The sequence below is a fragment of the Calonectris borealis genome, chromosome 1 (assembly GCF_964195595.1).
Source record: "Calonectris borealis chromosome 1, bCalBor7.hap1.2, whole genome shotgun sequence".
Lineage (NCBI taxonomy): Eukaryota > Metazoa > Chordata > Aves > Procellariiformes > Procellariidae > Calonectris > Calonectris borealis.
In genome coordinates, this window is record NC_134312.1 from 51,507,818 (window position 1) to 51,534,835 (window position 27,018).

General features: G+C 37.6%; 1 protein-coding gene across 4 annotated transcripts in view; it reads left to right on the top strand.

The window, feature by feature from the left end:
* Positions 1-27,018, top strand: part of VEZT (vezatin, adherens junctions transmembrane protein) — a 67,423-nt gene that overhangs the window by 28,636 nt on the left and 11,769 nt on the right. The window contains exons 6-12 of one of the 4 annotated variants that reach the window (XM_075151431.1): positions 3,445-3,594; positions 11,921-12,068; positions 15,159-15,490; positions 16,139-16,332; positions 21,606-21,706; positions 22,891-23,098; positions 26,241-26,625. In XM_075151431.1, coding sequence (XP_075007532.1) covers positions 3,445-3,594; positions 11,921-12,068; positions 15,159-15,490; positions 16,139-16,332; positions 21,606-21,706; positions 22,891-23,098; positions 26,241-26,263 — 1,156 coding nt within the window. In that variant the 3' untranslated portion in view covers positions 26,264-26,625. Of the gene's footprint in view, positions 1-3,444; positions 3,595-11,920; positions 12,069-15,158; positions 15,491-16,138; positions 16,333-21,605; positions 21,707-22,890; positions 23,099-26,240; positions 26,626-27,018 lie in introns of those variants that run through there. The other 3 variants (XM_075151440.1, XM_075151416.1, XM_075151422.1) reach the window with 3 other exon arrangements.

The window sequence follows — 27,018 nt, forward strand, 5'->3', positions numbered from 1 at the left end:
ACTATCTACCCCTGTTTTCTTCCAGAATTTTGCTACAATAAACCTTAGCAGAACAAAGTTTAGTATGCTCTCCTGTAGTAACCTTGTCAAAGTCTTAATGCTTGTTCAGAAAGGGTCACATGGCAATAGAAATGGTTGCCGCTGAAAAGTTAACGAATATCTGCATGTGTCATTTTACGTCCTTGAAGGAATGGGGTTTCAACCAGGTAGCACAGTGCCCTGTTCAATGATATGTATGCTGCTGTTTTAATATACTGCTAGCTCAGCATAGTTTGTACTGTGCGTTAACCATTTTGTGAATGGAAAGATACTGAAGCTGACATTTAGATAGTACTGAGTTCAGATTTTGGGCTAGCTGTACTTAGCTAAACTCTGATACGGCAAGCCCAGGTCTGCAACTTTGGCCTGAAGTTCTTTGCATTCCACTGCTGTTTTTTATCCCCATTGCACCATCCGTTGCTATGTTTTCATAGGGTAATTTACATATGCTTTGAAATATCTGTGGCTTTGCTTTATTGTACCCTATTTGCCCCTTGTTAATTGATATTTGGCTGTCTCTGTAAATGTTAAATTATTCCTGATGAGGTTTTGGTCAGTTGTCCAATAGTTCACTGGTTTATTGCTGTGTGGTAGTGATTGCTATATGCTTAACCAATTCAAGCATCATTTTGCCTTCATTCCCACAGCAGCCACTTAGAAAAGGAACTAAGAACCCTGTCAGGCCTCTCTTATATTAGTTGCTCTCAAAGGCAACTGGATATTCTGATTTCAGAATGGCCTTCAGAAGTGTTTAATGTTGCTGTTGGCATTTCAGGTATGTCTGCGTGGTACAAGCTCTGCCGTGCAGAGATGGCCAAGACCTCATCAGGGTAGTTTGGATTACAGAAATTGTGTAGCCAAGGTAGGGCAGTGCTCTACTCAGGCAGAATGGCAGTATTTCTGTCTAATTGCTTCATTTGCAATTAGACAAATGAGGCCTGATCACAGGTTGCAGCCTGGAATTTCCGTGGGGTAATGAAAGTATGTCCATTGTCTTGCACATTATAAAATGAAAACTGTAGGAATACGTGATGAAAGGCTGCAGCAATAAGCAACAGGTAGTTATTTCCTTGTCTGTCACTGAAATAATTAGCTTTTCTCCAAAATGCTCCCTTTCTACTATATTTTAAACTAGAATCAAGCTCTACGAGCGCATATTGGTGTATATAGCATCTTTATAGATCTGCTTTCATGTTGGAGTGCCGTAATAGGTTTTTATTAATGTGTCTATACAAGTTTGTTAAAAGTTGAGATCCTATTTAAAATTTGGCTTGTGAGATTAATGGAGAAATAAGTCACTGTTCTTTACAAGTAAAATGGGTTTGGAGCAGTAGGAAAGAGGAAATTCACCCTTAACCTTTTTTTCTTCTTGCTATTTGTGGCTGATACGCAAAGCTGATAACATTTCGTAAGTCCAATTAAAATATATAGAAGGTAAATGGAACATTAGGAAGTTAGGGATATGGCATGTCTGGCACATAGACATTTTTAGCAAGTTACACTGATTTAAGATTACTGGAATAAAGAAGAATTATTTTATAAAAAACACTGAAACAAACCTTTGCAGAAAGAAAGCAAATTGTTTTGCTGAATACTGGCAGTACATGCTGTGCGTGAGTTGTGCTATATTTGTTCTGTATAGGAGCTGGAAATGCTTACATTGCTGTAGCAGAACATAGATCTCTCTCTCTTTTTTACGATAGAAGAATTTTGCTCCTTTTCTTTGAGCCTGCTTCTGACAGTTCACCCAGGGCTTGAGTCTACAAACTGATGTGAGAGTTTATCCATAAACACTTCCAGTTGTTACCTTCGAAAGCTAGGGAAACATTAGAGATTGGCATGTGCTACATTACATGCTGTGTTCCCTAGTGAAACGTATGGCAAGACTAGCATTTTAAATTTACGTTTAGAAATGGAAATTAACACAGTTTGTTTTTATTTTATTCAGTTTTTAAAGTACTTTATGAGATGTTATATAAACCATTTTAATATCAGTCACATAATTTAATATGGAACACAGATATTTTAATATGGTATTTCAGCTAGCATATTCTGTACACTGCAGTATTTGGCATGAATCTCCTTGTGTTAATCATATTTAACATACTGATATGGGTCCAGCCTTGCTCACTGGATGGGCTGCATTGCTTTTCATATGTGACAATGAAGACGATAAGCTATTTCCCCTCCTGGTCAATGCGCAGCATGGTCCAGCTAAGCATATGCAGTAGGACTGACGTTTTTCCAGCAGAGTCAGATCTGCTGGCTTAGTGAGCTCTTCAGTCAGACGGGCTACAGAAATAGTCACCAATGCAGCAACCCACCTCTTGCCTGGTACCCTGTATGCTTTTCCCTTTTAAGTGACTGTGGACATGAAATCACCTCCTCACCGTGCCCTGGCAAAGGTGAGAGCAGAAGCAGGCTTCCAGTCCTTAAACAATTCATCACAATTCATTGTCCTGTTGTCCACACTATATCCATTCCTGAGCTGATTCTAGTAAAAACAGTCCCAGCAAGTAGAGCGCACCTAGGCTATTTTCAGTGTCTCAGTCATAGGTTTGGCATCAGACTGTATATGAATAGATATAACTGGATATTAATCTTTTTTTCCTTTTCTACAGCTTCACGTTACACAGACATGTTTAACATTCACCCAGTTCACAACTCAGTTTATTTCCAGATGAGGCAATTTCTTACAGTTCTAAAGCCATTCTGAAGTATACTCTAATAGGCAAATGGCAGTTTCTTTTAAATGGTATATTGACCTGAATATGTGGACACCAGAATATATTTTCAAATATGCTAGTATAGGTGCATACATTTCATGTGTTTACCTGTCAGACTCCCACAAAAACAGCTGTCATTCATTGCATGATGATAAAATCTATGTCACCACTCAAATAATATTTCTGTTGACCTAGAGAAGATTCTGCATGGAGAAGGTTGAAAGAATATAGTGTTTTGCATGAAAAACAATATGTAGTAGCACATTTTTTCTGCAAAAATTATTTGAAGAACAAATTTGCATATAGAGGGGTATATGTTAAATATCTGTGTGTTAAAACTTCCAAAGCTTACAGTGGGCTTGTGATAGTTTTGTATCAGAGATAATGTTATAGCCTGTTTGCCCTTAGTGTATCATTTTGGAAAACTTTGGAGAAAACAGATGTCTTCAGGAGTTTTGCCAAGGCTCAGATGAGAATAGAATCAGGCTGAGGAATCCTGGCTGCTTATCTGAAATTGTCATTAAATATATCATTGATATGATGGATTTTTTTTTCTTCTCTCATAGTTACTGAGTGGTTTGAAAAAGTTTTCTAAGTAATGGAATAAGAAAACTGATGTACTGTCTTTTAAAAATACTTTAGGACATCTGTACAGTTGTATCACATTTTACTTTTCAAGTTTGCTTGACAGGGTCAGTGCCGCTTGCCCATTTAATAAAGCTGGACAGCATCCTAGTCAGCATCTTATTGGTCTCCGGAAAGCCGTTTATCGATCTGTCAGAGCCAACTTTCGAGCTTCAAGACTGGCTACTCTATACATGCTGAAAAAATATCCTTTTTGTAAAAACCCACAAGTCCAGATACTCCACGTTACCCACCTGTAATTGTGCCAATGTTTAGAGTTAGTATGTCTAGAAACGTACAATATCTAATTACATATCTCAACAAGATTAAAAAAAGGTAGCACAGTAAATTGGGGCTTGTGCTTGGTTTGGAACATTCTTAAAAATTTTGTCTTTTTGTGTACTGTGCAGTATGAGATAAGATTCTGTGCAGTGAAAACATTGTCCCAGTTACTGACACCCATGCCTCTGGTGCAAGTACTGATAATGCGTTTCAGAGTCCTTCAGGATTTTGTTTTATAATTCCTTTTAGCCATCTTTTTCCCTTGCACCAAAATACCCTCTTCTCTGAACAATATGGCCTTTCGCTCGACATCCCCGTGTTCAAAGGTAAGTTGATTTCCTGTTTCAGACAAGTTGGGTGAACCTTTGATTACATTAATTAGCCAAAAGGCACATTTAAGAGCAAGGAGTTTCTCCTCTGAATCAAAGCAGAACACTTTGTTCAGATTCCATTTTGTGAAGTGTCACCTGTATTTCTTCGGTGAATTGTATACTTTCTTTAATGGCGTTAGCATTTCAAGGGTTTTTTTCTATTATTATTGTACTTACTGTACTATATGGGAAATAACAATGTCTTCACCCTGTATTACAGCAAAAAATAAAATAGATATGTTTCTGATCTTAAAAAACACATGCAGGGAAACAAAAGCTGGTGGTAATGCAAGTGTTGAAAATCTGGCATGACAAATTACTTGTTTTGTCTTCCTGGAACATAATATTTGACTAATATATTTTGCCTGGCAAATGGATGGATATATTGAGTGATAACGTGTACACACACAGAGGCATACTCAAAGCTAGAAGTGTGTGCATTCACTTTGAAGGAAATGAGTATTTCTTTGCAAAGTAATAACTTGTATAGGGATAGGCATCCTCGTTCTGGGCTCAAGACTTCACTCTTAGCTCTGAGGAATAAGGTGTATTTGCTATGCAAAGAAAGAAAAAAATACTCTGACTGGTTCAGACACATTGATAAGAGCAACTGATACTTAGCTTGGAAATAATCAAGAATCACTTCTAAGAACATGGGAAGAGAGATCTGAAAATAGGATCAGTTAACATGGCCTTCCCAAATATCCTCCAGCATGAAGAAAGTCAGTCCAGCAGTGGTTATGACAGGCGTGTAGATTGTTGCTGTGGCTGGGGAAGTTACAGGTTCAAGGAATACCGGTGTGTATTAGACTGTCCACTAGTTTTGTAAGTACTAAACTTAAGGAATGGCTTTTAAATTAAGGAATGGGAGAGAAGAAAGTTTTGTTTACTTTGGATAATTTGACATTTATATCTACTTTGAAAAATTTTTAAGATGGAAGTTCCATTATACCAAGTTATCATACAGATATCACAGTGGTAAGGGTCAGCAGAAATAAATGGCCAAAAATTTATTGAAGTTGCGTGTATATAGATAGGTTCTTGACAAATGGAAAGAGAAGCATTATATTGTGCAGAACGTAGTGGCAAAAACAGTGGTAGCATGTGAGCTGAGATGCACGCTGGGCCAATTCTGCAGTGCATGAAAACTGAAAGTAAGGAATTTAAATGTAGGGAAAGTGAGTAAAGGATTCCTCCTCCCCACAAGGCTAATTAAGAGTGGCTTCAAGGTAGTTTCAAGTTGCCTTAGTTTGATTTTTCCTCTGCGTATTGTGAATGCCTGAAAATGTTATGTGTATTACATGGGTATTGATGGCAAGGAGCATCTTTCAAATAGATTCCAGTGCCTTGTGCAATTAAATAGTGCTCTTATGCTGGAGGGACCAAAGATTCCTTCATGTCGAAAGCATTCACAGCTGCCACTTGTGACAACTTTAATACCCTTGTCTGTCATCAGATTGTTAGCACAAATCTGGCCTACAGCAAGGAGGAAGAGGAACTGGAGAGGTTAAATAAGGGAGTGAGGTGATAAATTGAAGGAAAGGAATGTTGATAAATTAAAGGAAAAGAACTTCCATCCAAAGTCTGGAAATGAGATCCCAATTCTGACTTTTACAGTTCTTTTTAGTAAGTTCTGCTTTGCACAAAATCAGAAGATATTCTTGACTTTAACTCCTCTAGGTTATTTGAGTATGAATTAATGAATTGCTATTTGGAATTTGCTTTTTCTGAGCATTGTGAGAGACATGAATCCAGTAGCACTATTAGTGATTTACACTGGCAACAGCAAAACAAAATGCTTTTATTAGAGAAAAAGATATTAGAGAAACATTCCAAATATTTAAAATTTGGATTAATATTACAAAATGACATTGGAAAAAACCCAAACCTATTTTCCCTGGTTAGTCATAATACTTTTTAAATAAACATTTTTTGTTTTACTGGATATTGCTGTGTATTTTTGTTGCAGAGCAGCTGTATCTCTGTATTTAGGGAAGTGAAAAACTGAATTATTTTTGCTTGGAACAATTTTCAATAGGAATTTAATATGTGAAACACCTCCTAGTCTCACGGGCAACAAAAATTGCATCTTCCCAGCTAATACACTAAAGATCAAATCTTAGTTTCATTTTAACTGATGGCTGATCATCCTTTAGGGTGATTTTAAAGAATAAGGAAGTAGTAATTTCTTAAGAGTGTGAGCAAATACATAGGACAAGCACTGCTTTGAACCACAGAGTGTGCATTTCATGGAAACATTTATGTGCATGTATAAATGGGAAATAAACTTCCATATTACAGTTTCCTTCCCTTGTTTGACGGTATTCAGTTGATACTGCATCGTGGGCGTGATACTTGTCATTCAACAACAGTGGTGAGCCTTTGACTCCAGAGATCCTTTCTGTATGATGTCCGGTTATCAAAATAAGATCCTAGTTTGTGACTGGGCCTTCTGAGTGGTATACAGGCCTACAAAAGGATGATAATGTGAAGTATGTCCTATTTTCCTTCATCTTTGTGTTTTTTATAATAAATCTGGAAATATGAGATTGAAGTTTATAATGCAGTGAAGGTAATTGTTGCCTTAAGGCTATGGTAAACATGTCTTGAACTGAGACATATCTATTATTAGATATAATGGTTAAAGTATTGTAGAAAATGGTATTAAATTTATTAATGTAGTAAAAGGTATACTTTGATTTAAGCTTTCATTTAAAACATTCTTATATATTCAGACCTTACTGGAGATATCTGTAGCTGAATTATTTTTCAAGCTTATGATGTCAGAATATCCCTTTCACAAATAATTTGTAACAAGATCAATTTACTCATTTAATAAGGACTGATAATTTTCTCTACTTCGAAAATATGCATTTATATGTGCTTAACAAAATCAGCCAAACAGCCTCTTATAGGAACAGTTTTCTAAGACAGGTTGCATGTATGTAACGTTAAGTTAAAGTGTTCAGAAATCAGCAAAATCTATTTCAATGGGTTATTTTTTTCCCAGAAGTCGTCATTTCAGTGAATGATGTTGTACAGACATATGTTTGAGGTAAATTCTACTGTGAATTTTCATACTTACATTGTTTTAAATCTAGACTTCTAAAACCATACAGTAGAATAGAGAAATGTTTAATCGTAAAAACATTTATAGATTTGTATCTCATTTTGTCAACAAATGCAAACTGCAAAGCTTATTGTTGCTTTATTTTACACAGCCTTGAGAGACTTTTTTGTTAGTAATCTTAAGTAGGTTGCTAAACATATGCTTTAATGTATTTGATTATTTCTGAGATAAGTATCAAATTCATACTTTGAATCAGTAAGACTAATCCTATTGGAAGCCAAAGGGAAACTGCTTTGAACTTAAGCCACTTGCTTTATGTTGTAACTTCAAGAGAGACAAGGAAGAAAATACACTTGAGGGGCTGAGCTGGTAACTGTTGGGCTGAGTCTTAAAAACTGGCTAATCTAAGTGTTAATCTTAATTGTAAACATAAATGAGTGACTAAGTAAAAATAAATTAGTAAAAACATCTCAAATGTTAAGGGATATACTGAGCTATGCTAATCCATTAAGTGTAGATTTTATTGCTATCAGTATTATTTCTCCTACCAAAATATCTGCAGCAAATTAGGCTTTTATGTTAATGTATATCTGAAATGTGTTAGAGGGAGATCTGTCTGATGAACCTGTTACAGAGAATTAAAAATCTCAGTTCACAGTTTTATCCATGGCAATACAAATTGCATAAACTTGATATGTTATCATTACTCGCTTCAATAAAACTAGAAGTTTAGCAACATTTGCTTGTGGCTAGTGCCCCTTTTTAGCTAGGCAGCTGCCTTCAGTAAGTAGAATAAATGCTGTCCTAATTAAAATTTGTTCCCATGTAAAAGAGAAAAAATATACGATTATACTTTAGTCTTATACGAGGCATTTGTATCAAACTTGGTGGAACAGTAATTTAATGAGATGGAAAGTCATATTCCTTACATTTTATGTGAAGGGACGGTTGGATACTTGCAGAAACAATTCAGCATTTTCTCATGCCATTCTTACTCTGATTTGTTCATATCAGCAAGAGTACCTTGCTCAAAATCATGGAAGAAAAAGTCAGAAGGCAAAAAAGAGGAGTATTTCTCTTTTAATCTGGAAGGTAAGGGTATAGCAGGATGCAACGGCTGAAAGCTTAAACTGGAAATCAGGCATTTTGGGTTAAGTATTTACAGGATCTTGTACAGACCAGTCACTACTAGTTCAACAAATCTCTGCACTATACTCCATTGAATTGTGTAATACCTCAGGCAATACTTCAGTCGGTGTGCTGGTTGCTTAATATTTTTATACTTTAGAGCCTTGTGGGTTCTGCATCATGGAAATCTATGGTTTAGTCACCGATTTAATGATATGCAAGCTGGATGGAGGAAATTTTGTAGCTTATGTTACTAGATGATGTTAATAGTCTCATTCTTCGCTGGTACAAGATGGTGTGACACTCCATTTCCATTGAACTATATTGATAGGTAGGACCTGGGCACTGAACCATATAAACTGAAAAAACTTGAATTTTGTTGTAAGTGTAGGGTGTCATTCTCTGGTGGCAAGGCATAAATAGTGTTATAAAAACAGACATTGGATAGCAGTATTTTAAACTGAATGATATCTTGCCCCATTAAGGTGGAATGGATATAAAATGCATTCTATGTCTTTGAGATGCACTAAGCAGAGGGACACTTGCAAATTTCCTCTAGTAAACCTAGTAAAAAATTGTTCCTTCTCCTCTGTAAAAATTTAGTTATTGCATCATGAAATGTTAGAAAAACACATACCTTTTAACTTGGGAACGAGAAAGCTCACACAAGAAAACAGTAAGCTAAACAAAAAGTAGTACCCTTTTTGGGTCATAAAAGCCTAAATCAGAAATCCGATGCTGGAAGGTCTGTGTAAAGATACTCGGGCATTTTTCAGTGCGATGTTTCTTCCTTGACCAGCCAGTTCATCACATGCTTAGCTCATCCCTTCCCACCTGGTGAGGAGGTGAGAATATTATAAAACAGCAACTTGGATTTCTCAGGGATATTGTGAGGCCCTCCTGTTAGATCTTTAGATGGGAATGTGCTTTTGAAGAGCAAAGTATGAATATTAAATTCTTACGTACAGGGGTACATTAGCGTTCTTGCTTTTCTATAGGTAAATAAGATCAGCCTCCTGACAGAGGTTAGATGTTCACTGTAGAATCATAGAATCGTTTAGGTTGGAAGAGACCTTTGATCATCAAGTCCAACTGTTAACCTAGCACAGCCAAGTCCATCACTAAACCATGTCCCTAAGCACCACATCTACACGTCTTTTAAATACCTACAGTGATGGTGACTCAACCACTTCCCTGGGCAGCCTGTTCCAGAGCTTGACACCCTTTCGGTGAAGAAATTTTTCCTAATGTCCAATCTAAACTTGCCCTGGCGCAACTTGAGGCTGTTTCCTCTTGTCCTACCACTTGTTATTTGGGAAGAGAGCCCGACACCCACCTCACTTACAACCGCCTTTCAGATAGTTGTAGAGAGCGATAAGGTCTCCCCTCAGCCTCCTTTTCTCCAGGCTAAATAAACCCAGTTCCCTCAGCTGCTCCTCACAGGACTTGTTCTCTAAACCCTTCACCAGCTTCGTTGCCCTTCTCTGGACGTGCTCCAGCACCTCCATGTCCTTCTTGTAGTGAGGGGCCCAAAAGTGAGCACAGTAGTCGAGATGTGGCCTCACCAGTGCCGAGTACAGGGGGACGATCACCTCCCTACTCCTGCTGGCCACACTATTTCTGATACAAGATTTTATTTTATCTGTACAGATATTTTATTCTGGATTTAACAGTTTATTATTAAGTAGCTTTGCCTTCTCTTCTTCCAAGCTAGTAAGGAATGTAAGTTAAACAGACGAATGAAATATTTTCACAAAGACATAGAAAAATTTAACTAATCTAAGGTTAGTTACTGTATTTTAGCTTTAATAGAAAACATTAGCTCTAAAAATACTTGCGTTTTAGAGCAAAGCGCATGAAGGAAGTGTGTTTGTGTGTATGTATATACATAGAAATGGGAGTGGGAGGGCTACAACAGAGCAGGGCAAAGCAGGAGGTGCAGGAGTCCACTGGGAATCCCTAGCTGAGACATGGTATTGATAAGTGGCTCCTTTGGTCAAACCACTCATTTGAGATGTTGCCTGGAACTTTTTTTCAGCATGACTTAGAAATTCACCTGTGTCCACACTGCTTTTTATGGTCTTCATGCTGTTGGAAATGTCTTGTTGTGGGAAAAGATTAACAAGGAATATAATTAGTCTCTGAGATAACTGGTCCTGAAGGGTTTTAATCTGATGGAGTTACCATCCTCATCCCATGTGCTCCATCTGCTGGGCACGCTGTCAGGTTAACTCAGAATAGACACTGTTTATGTGAGGCAGCTGCTGGTGGCAACCATAATATTCTCTTCCTAATTAATTTGTATTGCAGGTTTTTGTCTGAACACTTAAGAGGCTTCTTTTTTCCTGGACTTTGGGGAGAAATCAGGGAGAAATGTATTTGTTTGTTTAGACCCTGGACACCTAGCATTGCTGTTTCCTGGGACACAGAATATATTTTCTTTTATGCAATGTTCCTCTACTCAAGTGGTAACAATTTGCTTGAGCAAATCACTTTTACAGGTTCAATCCTATGAGAATTTAGCACGTGGAAAATTTGGGAGTGAAAGCGGGTGGAACGTGTAGCTTCCCCAGAAAACATACTAGTTGGACAAGAGACAAGTGCTTCTAATTGGCTTTATGTGCCCCAGGAGATGAGAGCATTCAGTTTGTAAATCAAAATATAAATTAAAAAAAAACGTAATTTAAGTTAAGGCCTTATTTTCATTAATGCTTTACAAATATTTTTATATACATATGTTTCTGTGGAACAAATGTGCTTATGACCATAAGTTATAATTTCTGTTTCAAAGCAAATTTTACTATTTTGTGACTGGGTAACTATCCAAAATGTGCAGAAATCTTGAACTGTTCCTCCTCCTCCTTCCCCAGCATGAGGTTAGCCTAAAATTAGAGCTATTTTAAAATAAATGCTGCCTAGTCTATGAATTATTTTTATCTGTCTTCTGCTATCAGTTATATTGTGCTTGTTTCCTACTTTTTAAGCATTTCTGAGGACTGGAAATGTACATTTTCCTACTCAGAAGTTAAATGTGCTGAATAGTGTTGATAGATAACAGTTCGCCGCTGTTCCTGCCAAGGTCATGGTGGCTTTACAGCGATGTAATCAGTAAAATTAATGGTATGACAATTGAGGAGCTCCTGTTCTTCACAGTACTATCTGAAATGTCAAAGAGCAGTTATTGTAGAGATCTCTGAGCGGTCCGTCCACAGACAGAACTCGCAGGGAATTCCCATCATCCTGAGTTTGGTCTATAACATAAGCTACCTTTGAAACTTAAAACTGCACAATTGTTCTCCTCTGTCCCCTGTGAAATATATGATTTCTGGTTTAAGATTGACATGAGCTACTTCTTGGAAAGAATATTTAAAGATATTTTCCTCACTTGAAAGGCATGCAGGGATTTTTCATCACTCTCTTTTGTTTCTTTTTATTTGTTTGTATTTAGACATAGGAATTTTGTCAATGTCTTGTCTCTCATACTTCTAAGAGCCTTTAAAACTTGTGCTCTGAATAAGGATTGCAAAAAGTTCAATTAAACAGGATTCAGGTGGATTTGCTTGGAATGTATGTGCTTTCATACAAGTTGCCAGAAATAAGAAACCTTATTAGGTGTTTTTTCCTTTTGTGTGTGTTTAAGGCAAAAGTTGCTTTGTTAACCACCTTAACTCCAGCTAAACCTACCCTCTGAACTCAGAGAGTGACAACGTGACCAGCTACATCTGTGTAGTCCCCTTTAAGGAGCTGGGTCTGGGACTGAGTGAAGAGCAGGTCTCTGAAGAGGAGGCACATGATCTAACCGATGGCTTCAGCTTGCCTGCGCTCAAGGTAACCTCTCCTAGGACACACGCATCCACGCAGGCTCCTGGTGAAAATCTCTTTGGGCTGTCATGAAGCCCTGTGGCTTGCATGTACTAGCCTGTAGTAACACGGTCAGCTGAGGGGGAGATGTAATCAGTCTCATATCATGTGTTTCTACATTTATTGGCATTTAGGTGATTTCTTTTTGCATGTAGTTGAAGAAGAGTTGCACAATACAACATTAGGACTTTTTTCTGCAAATCACGTAGATTCAAGTCACTGTTTTATAATCAGCTTGATCAATCTCCTTCTTAAACATGATTTTTTGCTCTCTGATTTCACTTGATCCCAGCTGAATAAAGTAATTTCCAGATTTGTACTTATATCTTTTTTAGCTAATCTCTTGACTTGAATAAAGAGAGAGACATCAGAAGATATAAATTAGTTGTAATTGCCAAAGGGAATAGCTGCATTTAGTTACACTGAGGAGTAGAAATCATAAGCGTGGACCCCTGCTGCCATGAGCCAGTGTGGTTCTTTGATCTTTGGAAAACATTTAACTGAACAGAATGACAACCATATAATGGCCTTTTTATCTATTTTGTTTTGAGATGTTAGGTATTTTTAATTTGCATGAGTCAATGTTTGCAATTGGAAAGAAGATTAATTTGCATGCAAGTCTTCTACACACTAGTGGTTCTCTGCTGAGGCAGTTCCCTTTTAACATTATTTTTTTAATGGAAAAATTATTATGTGACTTCTGTGTTTCTATAGGGTTGGCTCTTGTTGCATTTTATTCACGTAATTCCTAGACTTTGGCTTCTTTTGTTCTGACAGTAAATGTTACCAGTAATAGTGATTGCTAAGCTTTGAGGCTTTGTCTAATTAGTTGTAAGCTAAGAGCTACATCAGATGTAAGCTTTTGGGATTTTTTTCTTGCTTTTTCATTAGCTGAAGTTCTAATTGCAACCATGCAAGCCCACTTATTTACCCACTTATTTTAAGCCAGTCAGAGTCCAAGCTTGTAAGCTAAGTCTTTGTTTACCTGCAAATTGCAGTAATTTAACTGAAATCTATTTTAGTTAAACTGTTTGGGATGCTTTCTGGGTACAGTTAAGCTCACAACTAGTAAATCTGAGTTTACGTTAACTCGTAACAGACAGTGATGTAGGCTGGGTGTGGTGTAGTTGAACCAAGCTAAATTAACATAAATCAGTCCTAAGCAGATTCCTGTGTAGATAATAAAATAGATATACTTCAATAACCTTGGAACATATTTGTGTTGCGAGCCCTGGATTTATGTGCAGTCCTCTTCAGTCTTTATATTAAAATGCAAGTAGAATACAGATGTGTATCCAGATTTGGTTAATATTTTAATTTTCATTCAAGCCCATGTCTAGGCCATATGACAAATGTAGCCTGTGTCTTTTTGCTACCTTGTCCTTGAACTAAACCAATTTAAAGAGTGAAAATTTTTGGCTTGAGAAAAAATACCAATTCAAGCTGAGGAGAGCCAGTTGGATGTTTTGGGTGAAGTTTAAGTGTCAGTAAAAATCATCAAAAGTCATTGGCAAAGCAAGCAATTTGCAATCCTAAATACATCTGGAATTTCCTTTTCTCTCATCGTTGTGCCTTTTTTCAGGTAGGTTTTGGATTATTATTATCAATTCCTGAAGTCCACTACTTTTGTGTGCTACTTTTTCACTGCTTTTGCCTTATGTCTGGTGGAGGGGATTGGTCTTCTTTTGTGCTTAGTATAGCATGAGCTGTTGACTTTCTATCCAGGGCATCACACCATCAGGGACACTTGGGGGATTGCTACCCATTTGTTTGCTTTTTATTTTAGCACCTAGCCAAATCACAGTCTTGCATGTGTGCCTAAAATTAATTTCATATCATTCTGTGTTCTTTCTTCTCATAACCATCTTCTGTAAATTGAGAATTTTTTTTCTTTTGGAATATTTTATCAGTTTGCATCCAAGTATTTTTGATATACCCTTGGGGTATATCAGAGCACATCTATCTGCGGGTCTTTAATTTGTTGTGTTACTGTTCTGAATGTTTTGCTCATGATTGATTGCACACTGGATAAAACTGCTACTTGTCCATAGTATTATGAGTACAAAGATGTAAATATATTATTTCAAATCCTGTAGATCCAAAATCTCAGAACAAGTAAATTGTTAGTCCTATTCTGTAGCTGAGGGGGGTGGAAAAAAAACCATGATGAGCAATTACTTTGTCTTCCTTGGTCTGGAATGCTTGAGAACAGATTTCAGACTACACCTCATAGTCATCTACAATTGATCCCTTTTAATAAGGGCCAGTATTGCAGAGAAAAGCATCATAACCTTTCCTTTTCATTTTAGAGAGATAAGATGCTACTGTTCTGTCATGGTCTACTGAGCCAACAGTCTTCTCTAAACTAAGAAAACAGTTCTTTTCATTTCATTGGAAGTGGAAGTTCTCAAGAAATTGAAATTGTGGGTTTCCTTGCTCCCAGATGGACTGACCTCTTTTGTACAATATGTAACGCTGTGAATCGATTCATTTCTTACAAGCCTTTCCCTCCTTAGCGGTATTGGTGAAATTTCTCACTTTGGCTGAAAAAAACCTTAAGTTAGCAGCTCAGCTTTCTTCAGATATAGAATGGTTTTTGTTGAAGTACAGTGCAATTAGACTCGTGTTTCAAGGTTGGGTGTGGGGCACTGCAGTAGTTAGTAGATTGTAGAAATGATAGCTTGACATTATAAAGGAAAAAATGTCTTTGCTGCCACTGGAATTTTGGCAGCCCTTTATGAGCTGTAGGGTATGTGGAGATTAGAGCAAATAATGAAACTGCCTGATGAGAATATGAGTTTTTAGGCCTCTGACAACCTTCTGAGCGTAACTGCACATAATATTCTTCATCAAAAAAAATTAACAGTCACCTAAGGTTCACAAGACCTGAACCTCACATGGTCTCGGATACCCTTTAAAAACATACAGCAGATTTTCGCAGTTTTTCAAAGTTCTTGTTGCTGGCCGAGGAACGTTTTCCATGGTCTATTTGTACATTTACTTTGGAGGCTGGCTGTCTTCCCAGGTGCGCAGAGCTAACCCTACCCTGTTTTGCAGGTCCTCTTTCAGCTCTGGGTAGGGCAGAGTTCAGAATTCTTCAGGAGGCTGGTGCTGCTCCTCTCCCCAGCCAACGCGTCCCCCAAGCCCTTGGTCTCCCCTGAACGGCTGCCTCATCATATCTTGTCTGATGTGACTCAAGGCCTACCTCATACACATGCTGCCTGCTTAGAAGAGCTTAAGCGAAGCTATGAGTTTTATCGGTACTTTGAAACTCAGCATCAGTCGGGTTTTGAACGGCCAACCAGAACAAAGCAGAAGTCAAGAGAGCTGAACAGTCTTCAGACAGCGGTACGCAGCTTGCAGCTTCATCTCAAGGCACTGCTCAATGAGTAAGTTTACATATGAATTAAGAGAATATGCCTGTAGGAAGAAGGCTTCAGACTTGAACTTCTCTGGGTTGTCAGCTTGTATCCCAGATTAAGAATAAAAAAGACAGATACGTATAGTCATTGCAATCATAGGCGTATCTTCACATAGTATGGAGTCAAAGATCCTTGGTTCAGTACGGAATCTGATACTGTTTCCTGGTTATTCTTTAAGTATCTGGTGAAAATTCAAAGCTAAGCAGTGCATTAAGATCTTGCCTCGCTTTTGTCACTCCCTTGAAAAAATCCGAAAACATACTTGTCTTTCATTGATTTTGCAACATACCAAATGCTTTATGAGAAAGTTCAGCTCGTAGTAACTACCTAGTAAATATTTTTAAAGATTCGTCACTGCCTTGGTGAAATAGTTGAAACTGTCCTACTCCTTTAATCTTACATATAAGAATTACTATAATGAATGCAGGTGAGCAATGTATCTTGATGTGGAGCAAAGGATATTATTTTTTAAATTTTGGGGCATCTTTGAGGAGTTGGCTGAGTTAGATTCTTAAAACTTGAAGAAAATAACAGGATTTTAAATGAAATACTTGAAGGAAGGATGAAGCCAAATATTTATTATTACTTATTTCTGTTCATCTCCTCATCACTTAGGGTAATAATTCTTGAGGATGAACTTGAAAAACTTGTTAGCACTAAGGAGACACCTGAGTTGACAACAGAAGCCCATCAGGTTCTGGAACAAAAACTAAAGTTTATTCAGCCTCATATCCAGGCAAGTAACAGCTGCTGGGAAGAAGCCATTTCTCAGGTGGAAAAAATGAGTGGAAGAAACCCAAATAAAAAAGGTAAATGTGAGAGATTAATTTAGCAACTAATGGGATAGTCTTTAGAAATGGAATGGTCAAATAGATCAGAATCTGTGTATCAGAATTTTAGCTGAAGAAGGTCTTACAACCATACACTTTGAAAAACTATATACATATGTCAAACTTTTTCATTGTGATGACCTTGAAGCTTTTGTTTCAGCAAAAAATGCAAACGTGTTAACTCAGTCTGTTAAACCCGTGGATTCAGATTGTTACATTTCCAGGTGTAGACCAATGGTGTCTTTTTGCCTTTGATTAGTGAATCACATGTGAAGGAGTAGGATTTTGATGAATCCTCCGTGAGATTTTCATTTGTTTACTGCATAAAAATTACATGGTTAATTGAAATTACAATGGCGTTGTTATGAAACTTTCTTGACAATGACATTTCCTGGAACATTTTAAATTGTAGAGGATGTATTGAGCATATAATACCCATTTACCTGCTCTCTCAGAGAGTGAGCTAATCTTCTGTGTGCTTAAAAGTCATACTGAGCAGCATATCCCAACATTTTGCCATATGTCCCTCTCCTTAGTGACCTGTACTGCTCATGCAGTTCTCCTTGTGAATCACAACTGACTTAAATAATGGAAGTGAACTTAGGCTCTCCTGACATGGAGTTGAACCTATAATTTCTAATCTTTCTTTTTTCCAGGAGCTTTTTTACTGTCCTAGGAAGGCACAGCTCAGCATCTGAAAAATGCTGGTAATGGAGACTGCATTAGGAAAATTATGACTTGGGGTGTCAGCAAGTTACCTACAGAAATCCAAATCTGTAGTGAGCTAAGCTCTTAATGATATATGAGTGGGATATCCAGTAGATGGTTGAATATTGCTGTGGACCTAGAGGCGTGCAAGCTGACCTTGTTCATGCTTACATCAGAACTGGGAGCACTGGGAGGCCTAATGCAGGCTCTGTGCAGGTCCAGACACGGTATAACCAAATTTGTGTGTACTTTGCCTGATAGTCTTGTCTTACAACTTCCCTCTCAGTGCTGCGTAAAACAACCTATGAGGATATTAGATGTAGTCTGATGCATTTGCATGTGCTAGCTTGTTGTGTTTTGTTGATGCCCTCCACACCAGCAGTTCCACTGATCTTTTTCTTCCTCTTTCCTTAAATGTTCTTTCTAGACTGTACACCATAGTATTTTTAGTTATTTTAGTTTTATTTTTACTTTGTGTATAAATTTCACAACAGGCACTTTTATTATAACTTGCTTCCTTTTAACATTCAGTACAAAAATAACCTAGTGTGTGATCTAGAAGCGGGGGATTGCGTGGGAAATAAAAAATAAGAAATCCTTCACTTTCACTTTTGCCCAATGACTTTCCTGGAAATGTGCTGGGGTTGAGTGTATTTTGCAACAAGTTGACTGAATTACTCCGCAGGAGCTACTTTTAAATTATGTTGGTCATTGAAAACTATTTGTATCTGAATACATTTGACTTTCCTGATATATTTCTAAGCAGTCCAGCTTCTGTGAGTTGGCCTTTTCAAGCTGTGCGTGAAATCAAGTCTAATTCTTCAGCTGTCTTTCTACAAATCTTAACAGCTGGTCTGTGGGTCATGATTATGTGAATTACTTCATTAAATTATCTCGTCGTTTTTTCAATGCTTCCTGAAAGCTCTTTGGAAGAAGATACCTTCCTGCTGAAATAATATAGCAGCTAAGCACATCTTTCTTTTGTCTTTGTGCACTATTATCCAAAACCAAATGAATCTTTTGACAAGAGCTGTAGCGAGAGTAGAACATTGTGTCTTAAGTGGATGCCCAACAATAGATGTTTGGTTCAGCTAACTAGTTCAACCAGTAGAGCAGTGGGAATACTGTTTTCAATGTCAGTTGTGAACACTGTTGAAGAGGGAGCTGTTTCTGATGGCTTAGACCCAGTTTTGAGAGGAAATACTTCATTACATAAAAGCTGTATATATATTTGTTAAATATTTTTAGCAGTATCTCATAATTGTGCTTATTTAAACAAAATAAGTCTTTTTTGCTTCTTCATCTATAAATACAAAATGTATCCAGTATTTAAATTTGCTGTTTGCTTGGGTTTCATTCTTACCATGTTTATATACTAAGCAAAAATATATCTTTGCTTTTCCTTCTTGGTTCCTACTGTTCTCAGCACAGGAAGGTTTCCTTCCATGAGAAGTAGAAGTCAGCTCAGCAGTTGCAGCAGCAAAGGGCCATGTTGCTCCGTGGAGAGGAAGCAACTGGGAACTCATTGGTCCGTCCAGTGTCAGAGTGCTGCTGTTGGAGTTGAAAGTTTCCAACCACTAAGGAGCTGTTTTGAACTGTGGGCTATCCTAGTTGTGGCGTCCTACGTAGCTGCCTATCACTTATTTTCAGAGCAGTTTTGCTTATCTTTAATTGGTTTCTGTATAACCAGATGAGTCTCCTTCAGCAAGCACTGCATGCTTCTTGCCCTAAATCATTCTGCGTCAAAGCAGGTTTCTTACAGCTACGTTAAATAGTTCATTGTGTCAAACTCTGTCGAAGCAAAGCCTTTAAGTCTAACTGACTGAACATTCAAACACTCCCATCAGCCTTTCATGGGTGGTGATACTAGCATATATTATAGTATATGGTTACTTTAGTGAATGCCGTTTGGTTTCTTTGTTTACAGGACTTGGTGTATTTCTAGAACCAGTGCCGTTAGTCACTGATCCTGTCAGATACAGAACAGAGCCTGAGAGCAAGTAGGACTTTAGCACCTTGAGGGGAATTCACTTCTACTTAAATTCGTTGGGCAATGATAGACTTATCTATCATTGATCTACGTGTAGATCTTTGCTCATTTCCAACATGAATTGATTCTAGACTTTCAGCCATCTTCTCTTTATTCTTTCATCATTTTTCATCACTGATAAAACCGGTTTACCACTTAAGGCCTCGACAATTTAAGGATGTAGTAATCTACTGCTAATTTTACAGAATGGAATACCCTTTATGCCTATTTACAGTGCTGTTTTACTAATCTTTGAAGTAATATCCCTCAAACTGTTTAAATTCCATCCTTTTCCCTTTTAAATTGTCTCTGTCTTTGCAAATGTATACAACTTTTTTAGATATTTATAAGAGCAAGGCCATAGTACTCTGCTGCAAGCTCTTGGATCTTGCAACCCTTTGATCCACTGGAGAGGAACGAAAGCAGCAGCAGTTTTAGTTAAACACGGTGAATTCATGATCTTGAAGCATATCCTTAGCAATGGCATCATCCCATATAGGTGGCAAACAGAGCAGTCTGTACATATTAGAGCAGCTGGTTTACTCCTCTGGTTTGGGAAGGCAAGCTTTTAATTGGTAACTTCCATATACTTTTCCAAATTTGTCTTCATATCTTCAGGAGCATATTTCTATTGTTGCTGTCATTATTATTATTAAAATGTTTCTATTACAAGGCAGAGTTATGCAATGGACAAGGGGGCTTGATATTTATAAAATAAATATCTCATGTCAATTTTCCACTTACTTCAAATTTCACTACATGCTTCACCTTTCTTTTAAACTTTGCATTTAGATACTTTTGGAATGTCAAATCTTTAGCTCAGCCCAGGCAACTAAGGAATTACATACTTCCTTTGTTTGCAAAAGCAGGTAACCGAGCACCACTAAAATTGTCATTAATGTGAATTGCCTACTTTCAGAATACCATCCCTAAGTATTCAATGTATAGATTAGAAATTGAAAATAGGGATAGGTGGGGCTTGGCTAGGTCATCTAGCCCATTTCCCTTCTCAAGGGTAAATTAGTGTTTGTGAGTAAATGTTGTTTACCTGTTCCTAAAAACCTCTCTTTAGAGACATTTTACAGTATTTCCAGGCATCTATTCCAGCACTTAACTCCATTACCGGTAGAAAGTTATTACTGAATATAAATATCTCTTTCTGCAATTTAAAAGCGGTACTTTTGATCCACCCACAATGGAGATCCATTTCCTCTTTACAGCTCTCACATTTTTGAAGACAGTTAATATGTTTCTTTCTGTCTTCTCTACATGACTCTGTATCCTTCAACTCTTCCCTGACGGCTATACTTTATTTAGTCCTCTGATCATTTCCACTGTTTTCCTCCGAACTCCCTCTAGTTGGTCCACAATATTATTGAATGAAGGGCCCCCGCACTGGGCACTATGTTCCATCCACAGCCTGATCAGTGCCAGAGCAGAAATGTAATTTCACGTGTCTAACAGTCAGTGCTGTTGTTTATATGTCCTAGTATGTAGTTTGGCTTTTTGCTTGCAGCAAGGTATAGTTGACTACTAGGCTCCTCACATCTTTTTCTCAGTGGTGCTGCCCAGTCCGTTGTCATATATTTGTGCATTTGACTATTCCAAAGCACAAAAATGTGCAGCCACTGTCACCAAACTGCTGTTATCTGAAATCCAATTCTTCCTGGGCTGTATCTCTGATTTCCAGTATTATTTTCGATTCTAATTGTGCCCTTCAGTATCCTTGCAGATTATCCCAATGTCAGCAGATTTAATGAGCTGAAACACTTTTTTTTCACGCACTGGAAATATTAAAGAGTATTGGACTTGAGACAAATCCACTCAATAAATTGTTCCTGTCTGAAAATGGTAACTACACTCTGATTATCCAAGAGACTGTTCTATGCACCTACTAGCAACTTCTCCTGGCCTATGCATTTTGCTTATGACTATGTCATGACACCGTGTCAAAAGCCATACTGAAAACAAAATGCAGAATGTCTTCGGTTGGCTTCTTTCTATTCATAAGACCAGTTACTGCATTGGAAAATGAGATTGGAGTGATTTGATATCTTCTATTCTCAACAAACCCACACTGGCTGTCACTTATCTCCTTGCTACATTCCAAATAGCTTCCTGTAAATTTTGCTTGTTTATTTCTTCCAATATTTTCCAAGCTGATTTGCCTATAATTTTACTATTTTACTTCTCTTTTTCAACTTGGGCACCAAGTCTCTTTTCTGGTTTTACCAATTTTTCTTGCCATCTGCAGGTTTTCAAAGTCTATAAAAATTTTGAGATTTGTTAATTGAAGTATTTCCAGGTGAGTTTCATCAGATCCAGAAATAGCTAAGTTATTTAAGTGCTCTCTAACACAATGTTTCAATGTATTCTAACCAGCCTTCTCACCATTTTTTTCGCGTGCCAATCCTGCCTAATGAAAATGCCTGGACCCTGCCTGAGTGAGTCAAAAACATCATTCAACACACAGTCTTTTTCTTTTTTTAACCCATTTTCTTCTTTCCCCCTGAAGGCAAACTTGAAGTTTCCTGTGACAACCTACAGCGCACTACAGTACCTTTAACACAGCCTGCCATATACATAGAAAACAAAGATCCAATCCCTGAAGAGCAGGTAAAATAAAAAAGGACCATTTAAAATAATAATTGGGGCTTGTTTGCTGTATCCATTCCTTTTTCAATTGCTTGTGCAGTGACCTTCTTGTCTTGCCAAGACAGATCAAGTAGGTAGCCAGTGCCATTTCATAATTTGAGTTATAGAAAAAAATGATGTATAGAAAAAAATGATTTTGCTGTTCCATGGGGAGGTACTCTCCATCCTGGAAAAAAGCACTAGCATTCACTTCTTCTCATATATATCATTAGAAATAAATGGCAAAAGGAGAGCAGCAACACGTCAGAGTAATATAGAAAAAAATATGAATTGCTAAAAGGCGGTATATAAAATAGAGTTCTACTTGCATATTGTTAGATGAACTGACACAGCTGCAAAAGTGACAAGCTCCAGAACAAACCAGCCTGTCTTCAGTTTGAGTAATCTCTGCATTTTTGGGTACCTAAAATAGACTGTGACACTGAACAGTTTTGTGTTGTTTGGGGAACTCGTGTGTGATGGTTGGGCTGTCTTGAAGAGAGGGGTTGGGCTGTCTTGGAGGCCTCCTCCATCCCCGAACTGAGTGGCAGGTGCATTCTGAAAGCAGATTGAATGACCCTCCCTCGCCTTCTCCCAAGCCTACCCAACATGTATTCTCTCCAGACTTTTTTTCCATATCAAAGAGCTGGGACTAATAACTTTACTGGCTGTCTGTTATAACATAAACGGAGCTCTTTTTTTTCATGCTTGTCAGCCAATATAGTTAAAATTGGAGGAGGAGTTTGCTATTATCAACATCCTCTTAATAAGGATTTACATAAGTTAAATTAGCAAGATGCCTGACTGAGGAAGAATTGCTTATGGTGTAAATTAAAAAGAAAAAGAAACCCGCATTGGCATTGCTTATTTCCACCTGTAATTATGGGGAAATATGCACTCCCATTTTCAAGGTATATCACTTGAGCATACTGGTGTATGAAAGTAAATCTTAGGTTTACTGCAGTAATGTTAACTTTCAATGAGTGGACTTGCTCCAAAATTATACAGATATAACTGAGAGCAGTGTCAGATCCACTGGCTCTGCTCAAACAGGGCTCCATCCTATTACTGTCGTTGGCGTGTGTTGAGATCACTTGGTTGTGCATCAGATTGTAGGACAGGATCTACACTGACAGTGAAGATCAAAATTTTTTTTCTTTCTTTAGGAATTGGAAGCATATGTTGATTATTCAGATGTGGAGAATGAATACAAAAGGGAAGATTTTTACTGCTTTTCCCAGGAAGAAAGAGAGAGACAAGAACGAGAGAGACAGGAATCTAAGAGGGTGTTACAAGAATTGAAATCCGTACTGGGATTTAAAGCTTCAGAAATAGAAAGACAGAAATGGAAACAGCTGCTATTCAGCGACCATGGTAAGCATTGCTTTTGAAAATTAATTCCTTTTTAAGAAAGGATAGGTGTCTGTTTGCCATCAACTTCTGACCATGTTAGAATTTGGACAGTGCTTAGCTGTAGTAGTGTCTTTGATAGAGCTGTGTGGCCTTAGTTTTCTATTCCATCTCTCTATATTACTTGTAGCAATCATTTTACTCTATATTGAAAAGAACTCACAGAAACAGGAATTTGGCTCTAAACAAAACATTGAGCTAAAATATTAAACACGCAAAATACTAAGACAGCATAAACAGAACTGTCAGGCTATAAACCACGCAAACTGAACTGACTTTCTTTCATGGCTTTCCAGTAAATACGAATTTTAATCAGGGTGCATAAATAAATTACTTCTCAGAATTTAAAGAAACCAGCAGAAATTATCGCAGACTTACAAAAATATATAGGTTAAAGTGAAGAGCTAGACTTTGAAATATTAAAGGCTTATAAAAGAGTAAGACTGGCTTTTGTTTCCATGGGAGAGTGAGTATACAGAATATGTTTTCAACAACAAAAAAAAACCCTAACAAGAAGAGTTCTTCCAAACTAGCCTTTACTAACTCTGAGGACTGCTGGGTAGCTCCATCCACTTGCACTTGAAGGCAGGAATATGAAAATTTCTCTTGCCTCAACAAGACAGTCTGTCTCTGTTCCAGCAATAAGACTGGATACAACTTGATTCCTTTCACTGCTTGAGCTGTTTGGTTTATAATCTTTAAAATTGGCAGTAGTTTGTCTTTTCCTTTTTCCCTTCTTTTTCCCATTTTCATTCCTTCCTCTTAAAGACAGGTTAGGAAAAGCCCTCTAAAAAATTTCATGTTCTATGTTATGAAAAACAACCCTCTGGCAACATACCCAAGGATTCTGCCTCTGCCAGTGTCTACAAGGAGAAAAGACCATGGATTGCCTCTTTCAATAATTTAGTGGGATCCCACAGTAATAGGCCATGCCTATTTATGAGACTATTTCTTTTGACATCAAACCCACAAAAGTGTCTGTTCTTTACAACTTTCTTCTTTATGTCCATTTAGCTACAACTGTGGTAAAAGAAATCACTTGGCCATTGGTATTGACTTCTCTTCTAGTTGAATGAAAAAAACCTAAGACATCAGATTGAATCAGAGTCTGCTCAAGAGTAGGATTTCTGTATTATCCTTCTGGTGTTAGATGTGACACCACACAACTCTTCACATAAATCTCTTCAAGTCTTCCTTCCTGCCCTCTTGAAGGGAGAAGGAAGGAATCCTGCCTCCAGTTCAAGTCTTGACAGATCTAGTGACTGCTGCAGAAACAGTTCTTGTCAGGAGAGCTTGCATAGGATATTTCCTTATCTAGGTTAGCAGCTGATACCTGTCCGCATCAGTATATCCTCGGGCCATTTGTGGCCATAGCTGGAAAGAGTCAGCTGACTCCTGTAGTCTTCAGTAACTGTTCACCTGAAAGCCTTTGTGGCTCATGTTGGTTCCTTTCCTTTCTCTGTACAGATATTACATTGGTTTAGGATTCGAGATTCAGCGGTGGGGAGGGAGGAAAGTGTGATTTCCTCCAGCTGCCTAGCTGGAGTAATCAATGATTACTTCCATCCTGTACAAAACTGGAAAACATGAGGGCGGTTCATGAAAGTAATTAACATTGTCTACTTTTGGCTCAGAGTCTCTGTGTGTCTAATCTGAAAGAGTGATATGGACAGCAGACATAACATCTTCTACTGGTTTTTAAGGAATTTCTTCATTATTTCTTCAAAAGAAACACAAGTCAGTTAAATATGACATAATGGACCCTGGCATATTATTGCTGCAGACTTTATTTATCCATACACACGAGTCATTCCTTAAAGAAACATTTTTGTGAGCTTTCCACATTTGTGGATTGCTTTATCTTGAAGATTTAAACCCAGAAAGGTTCATATTCTTGTCTCCATTGGCCCAAGTCGATGGATGGCCATGATATCACACTTTTCCATAGCCCTCTTAAATCTTGCTTTTACAGGATGATCGTATTCCAGAAATCCTGTGTTCTTGTAACTTGTGATTATTGTGAAAAATATCCTGCAATATTCAAAGGCTTTAATCTGTTAGTCAAGGCACCCAGCAAGCCATTCTGATTTGTTAGGGTTCTTGGTTCATTGAAGAGGGTTTCCACATTAAAGAGATCAGCTCCAAAGAAGTCGATATGTCTAAAGAAGACAGCATGAAGTCAACTGGAGATGACAGGTTGGATCCCAGAGGAAAAACATCATCTTAGCAGAGCACCAGACTAAAGCAAATTTGCCCAGGCCCAGCACCATGGTAATACTGCTTACTGGGCAGTAGATAATTTATGGGAATGTAGGTGAGCTTATATTTTTGATCTTTTGGCATCCTGTTGAGCCAGTAAAATGGAAGTGCTGTTGAAGAGGTCTGTGAAGTTGTTAGTGGCTTCGTTTTCATTTGTCAAACATTATAAAATAACATTCTTCTGGTGCAAAATCACTTCTAGCCTTTCCCCTAACCTCTTCCCCCAAAAAAGTTCATTCTGTCAGTGGTTGTGTTGTACCCAGCTGTTTCCCCTTCTCCCACCTTGTCCATACAACAGTTCTTATACAGCTGTTTCTCAGAGCTGGAAAGCTACACTCTGAGAATTGATGAATTCCACCTTGCTTATTAACTAATCAGCTCAGCAAATTGGCCAGCTACCAATCCGAAGTATGTATTTATTTTTCGAGAAATTTTGGCTTTGGAAGTATTCTTTGGAGGAAGTAGGCAACAAGTTTGCTCCCAAATGATAAGATTACTGTGCATATTCCTGCCTCTTCAAGCAAACAGGCAGAAATAAGTAGCAGCATGTTTTTTACAAGATGGGGAACGAACTAGCCCGTTAATAATTGAGATGAATCTGGTGCAGTGCTCCTTCAGTATATGAGGTTTTAAAACAAACAGTGTAACACAAATTCGAAGCCACAGTCTTTCAGTGTGCTAATGACAGTAATTATCAATGTGACAACTGTAATGATGCGCCTGCCTTCAGCTAGCTAAAGTAAATATTACTGAAATAGGATGCGATGGAAAAATCCTAATACCGTAAATTTTGTTTCCCGTGAAAAGTTTGTGTATTTCCCAGAGTTATTTTCATCTCTGCTTACAGGGGTAAAGTCAGAATGGAATTAGAAAGGGAAATGCTACTTGGGAATCTGCTGTTGCCGCTCTCATTTATGTTCGTGCTGCTACTGTAATGGAGCTACTGCAGTTTAGGGAATCTGTTACTTGGAAATGGACATTATATCGTTTTCTTAAAAAGAAAGACGTCTGTTCTTCAAGAAGTGATTGTACCAAGTTATACTAACCCTTAACACTGGGAGGAGAGACTTCCTGGCAAGCATCCCGTTGCTGGCAATGGGACTCGCTGCTGCTACTAACTTCAAGAGAGGCTAAATTAAACCACACTTTATTTGTGAGGACACCTTACCTGACTGTATGAATACGTGTTGTATTTATATGTTGTGGTGTATGAGATCAGATATTGCCTATAAGGACTTTTTCATGTACCAGCTGTCTTTACTGGATTAGGTTGTTTAAAACGAAGACAGTTCAAATCTGTATACAGTGCAGTAGTTTTACTTGTTTTTTACTTCAGCATTGAATGCATCGTCTGTGTTTGATGCTGGTTTTAAACATCATCAATTTCGTGCTCTTTACGTCACAGATTTTAAGGAGTAGTTACAACAAGTAGCTATCACATTTCACTTCAGCTTTATGATTAGAAAACATTGCTTTATTTTAAGTTTTGTTTGATTGTGGTTTTTGTTTCTGTTGTTTTGGGATTTTTTTAAGCCATTTTGACCCTTACAATCTTGCACCTTTTCAGACACAAATAAATTATTTATATATAGCAGCTTGCTTTTAGTTATCATTTAATTTTTTTC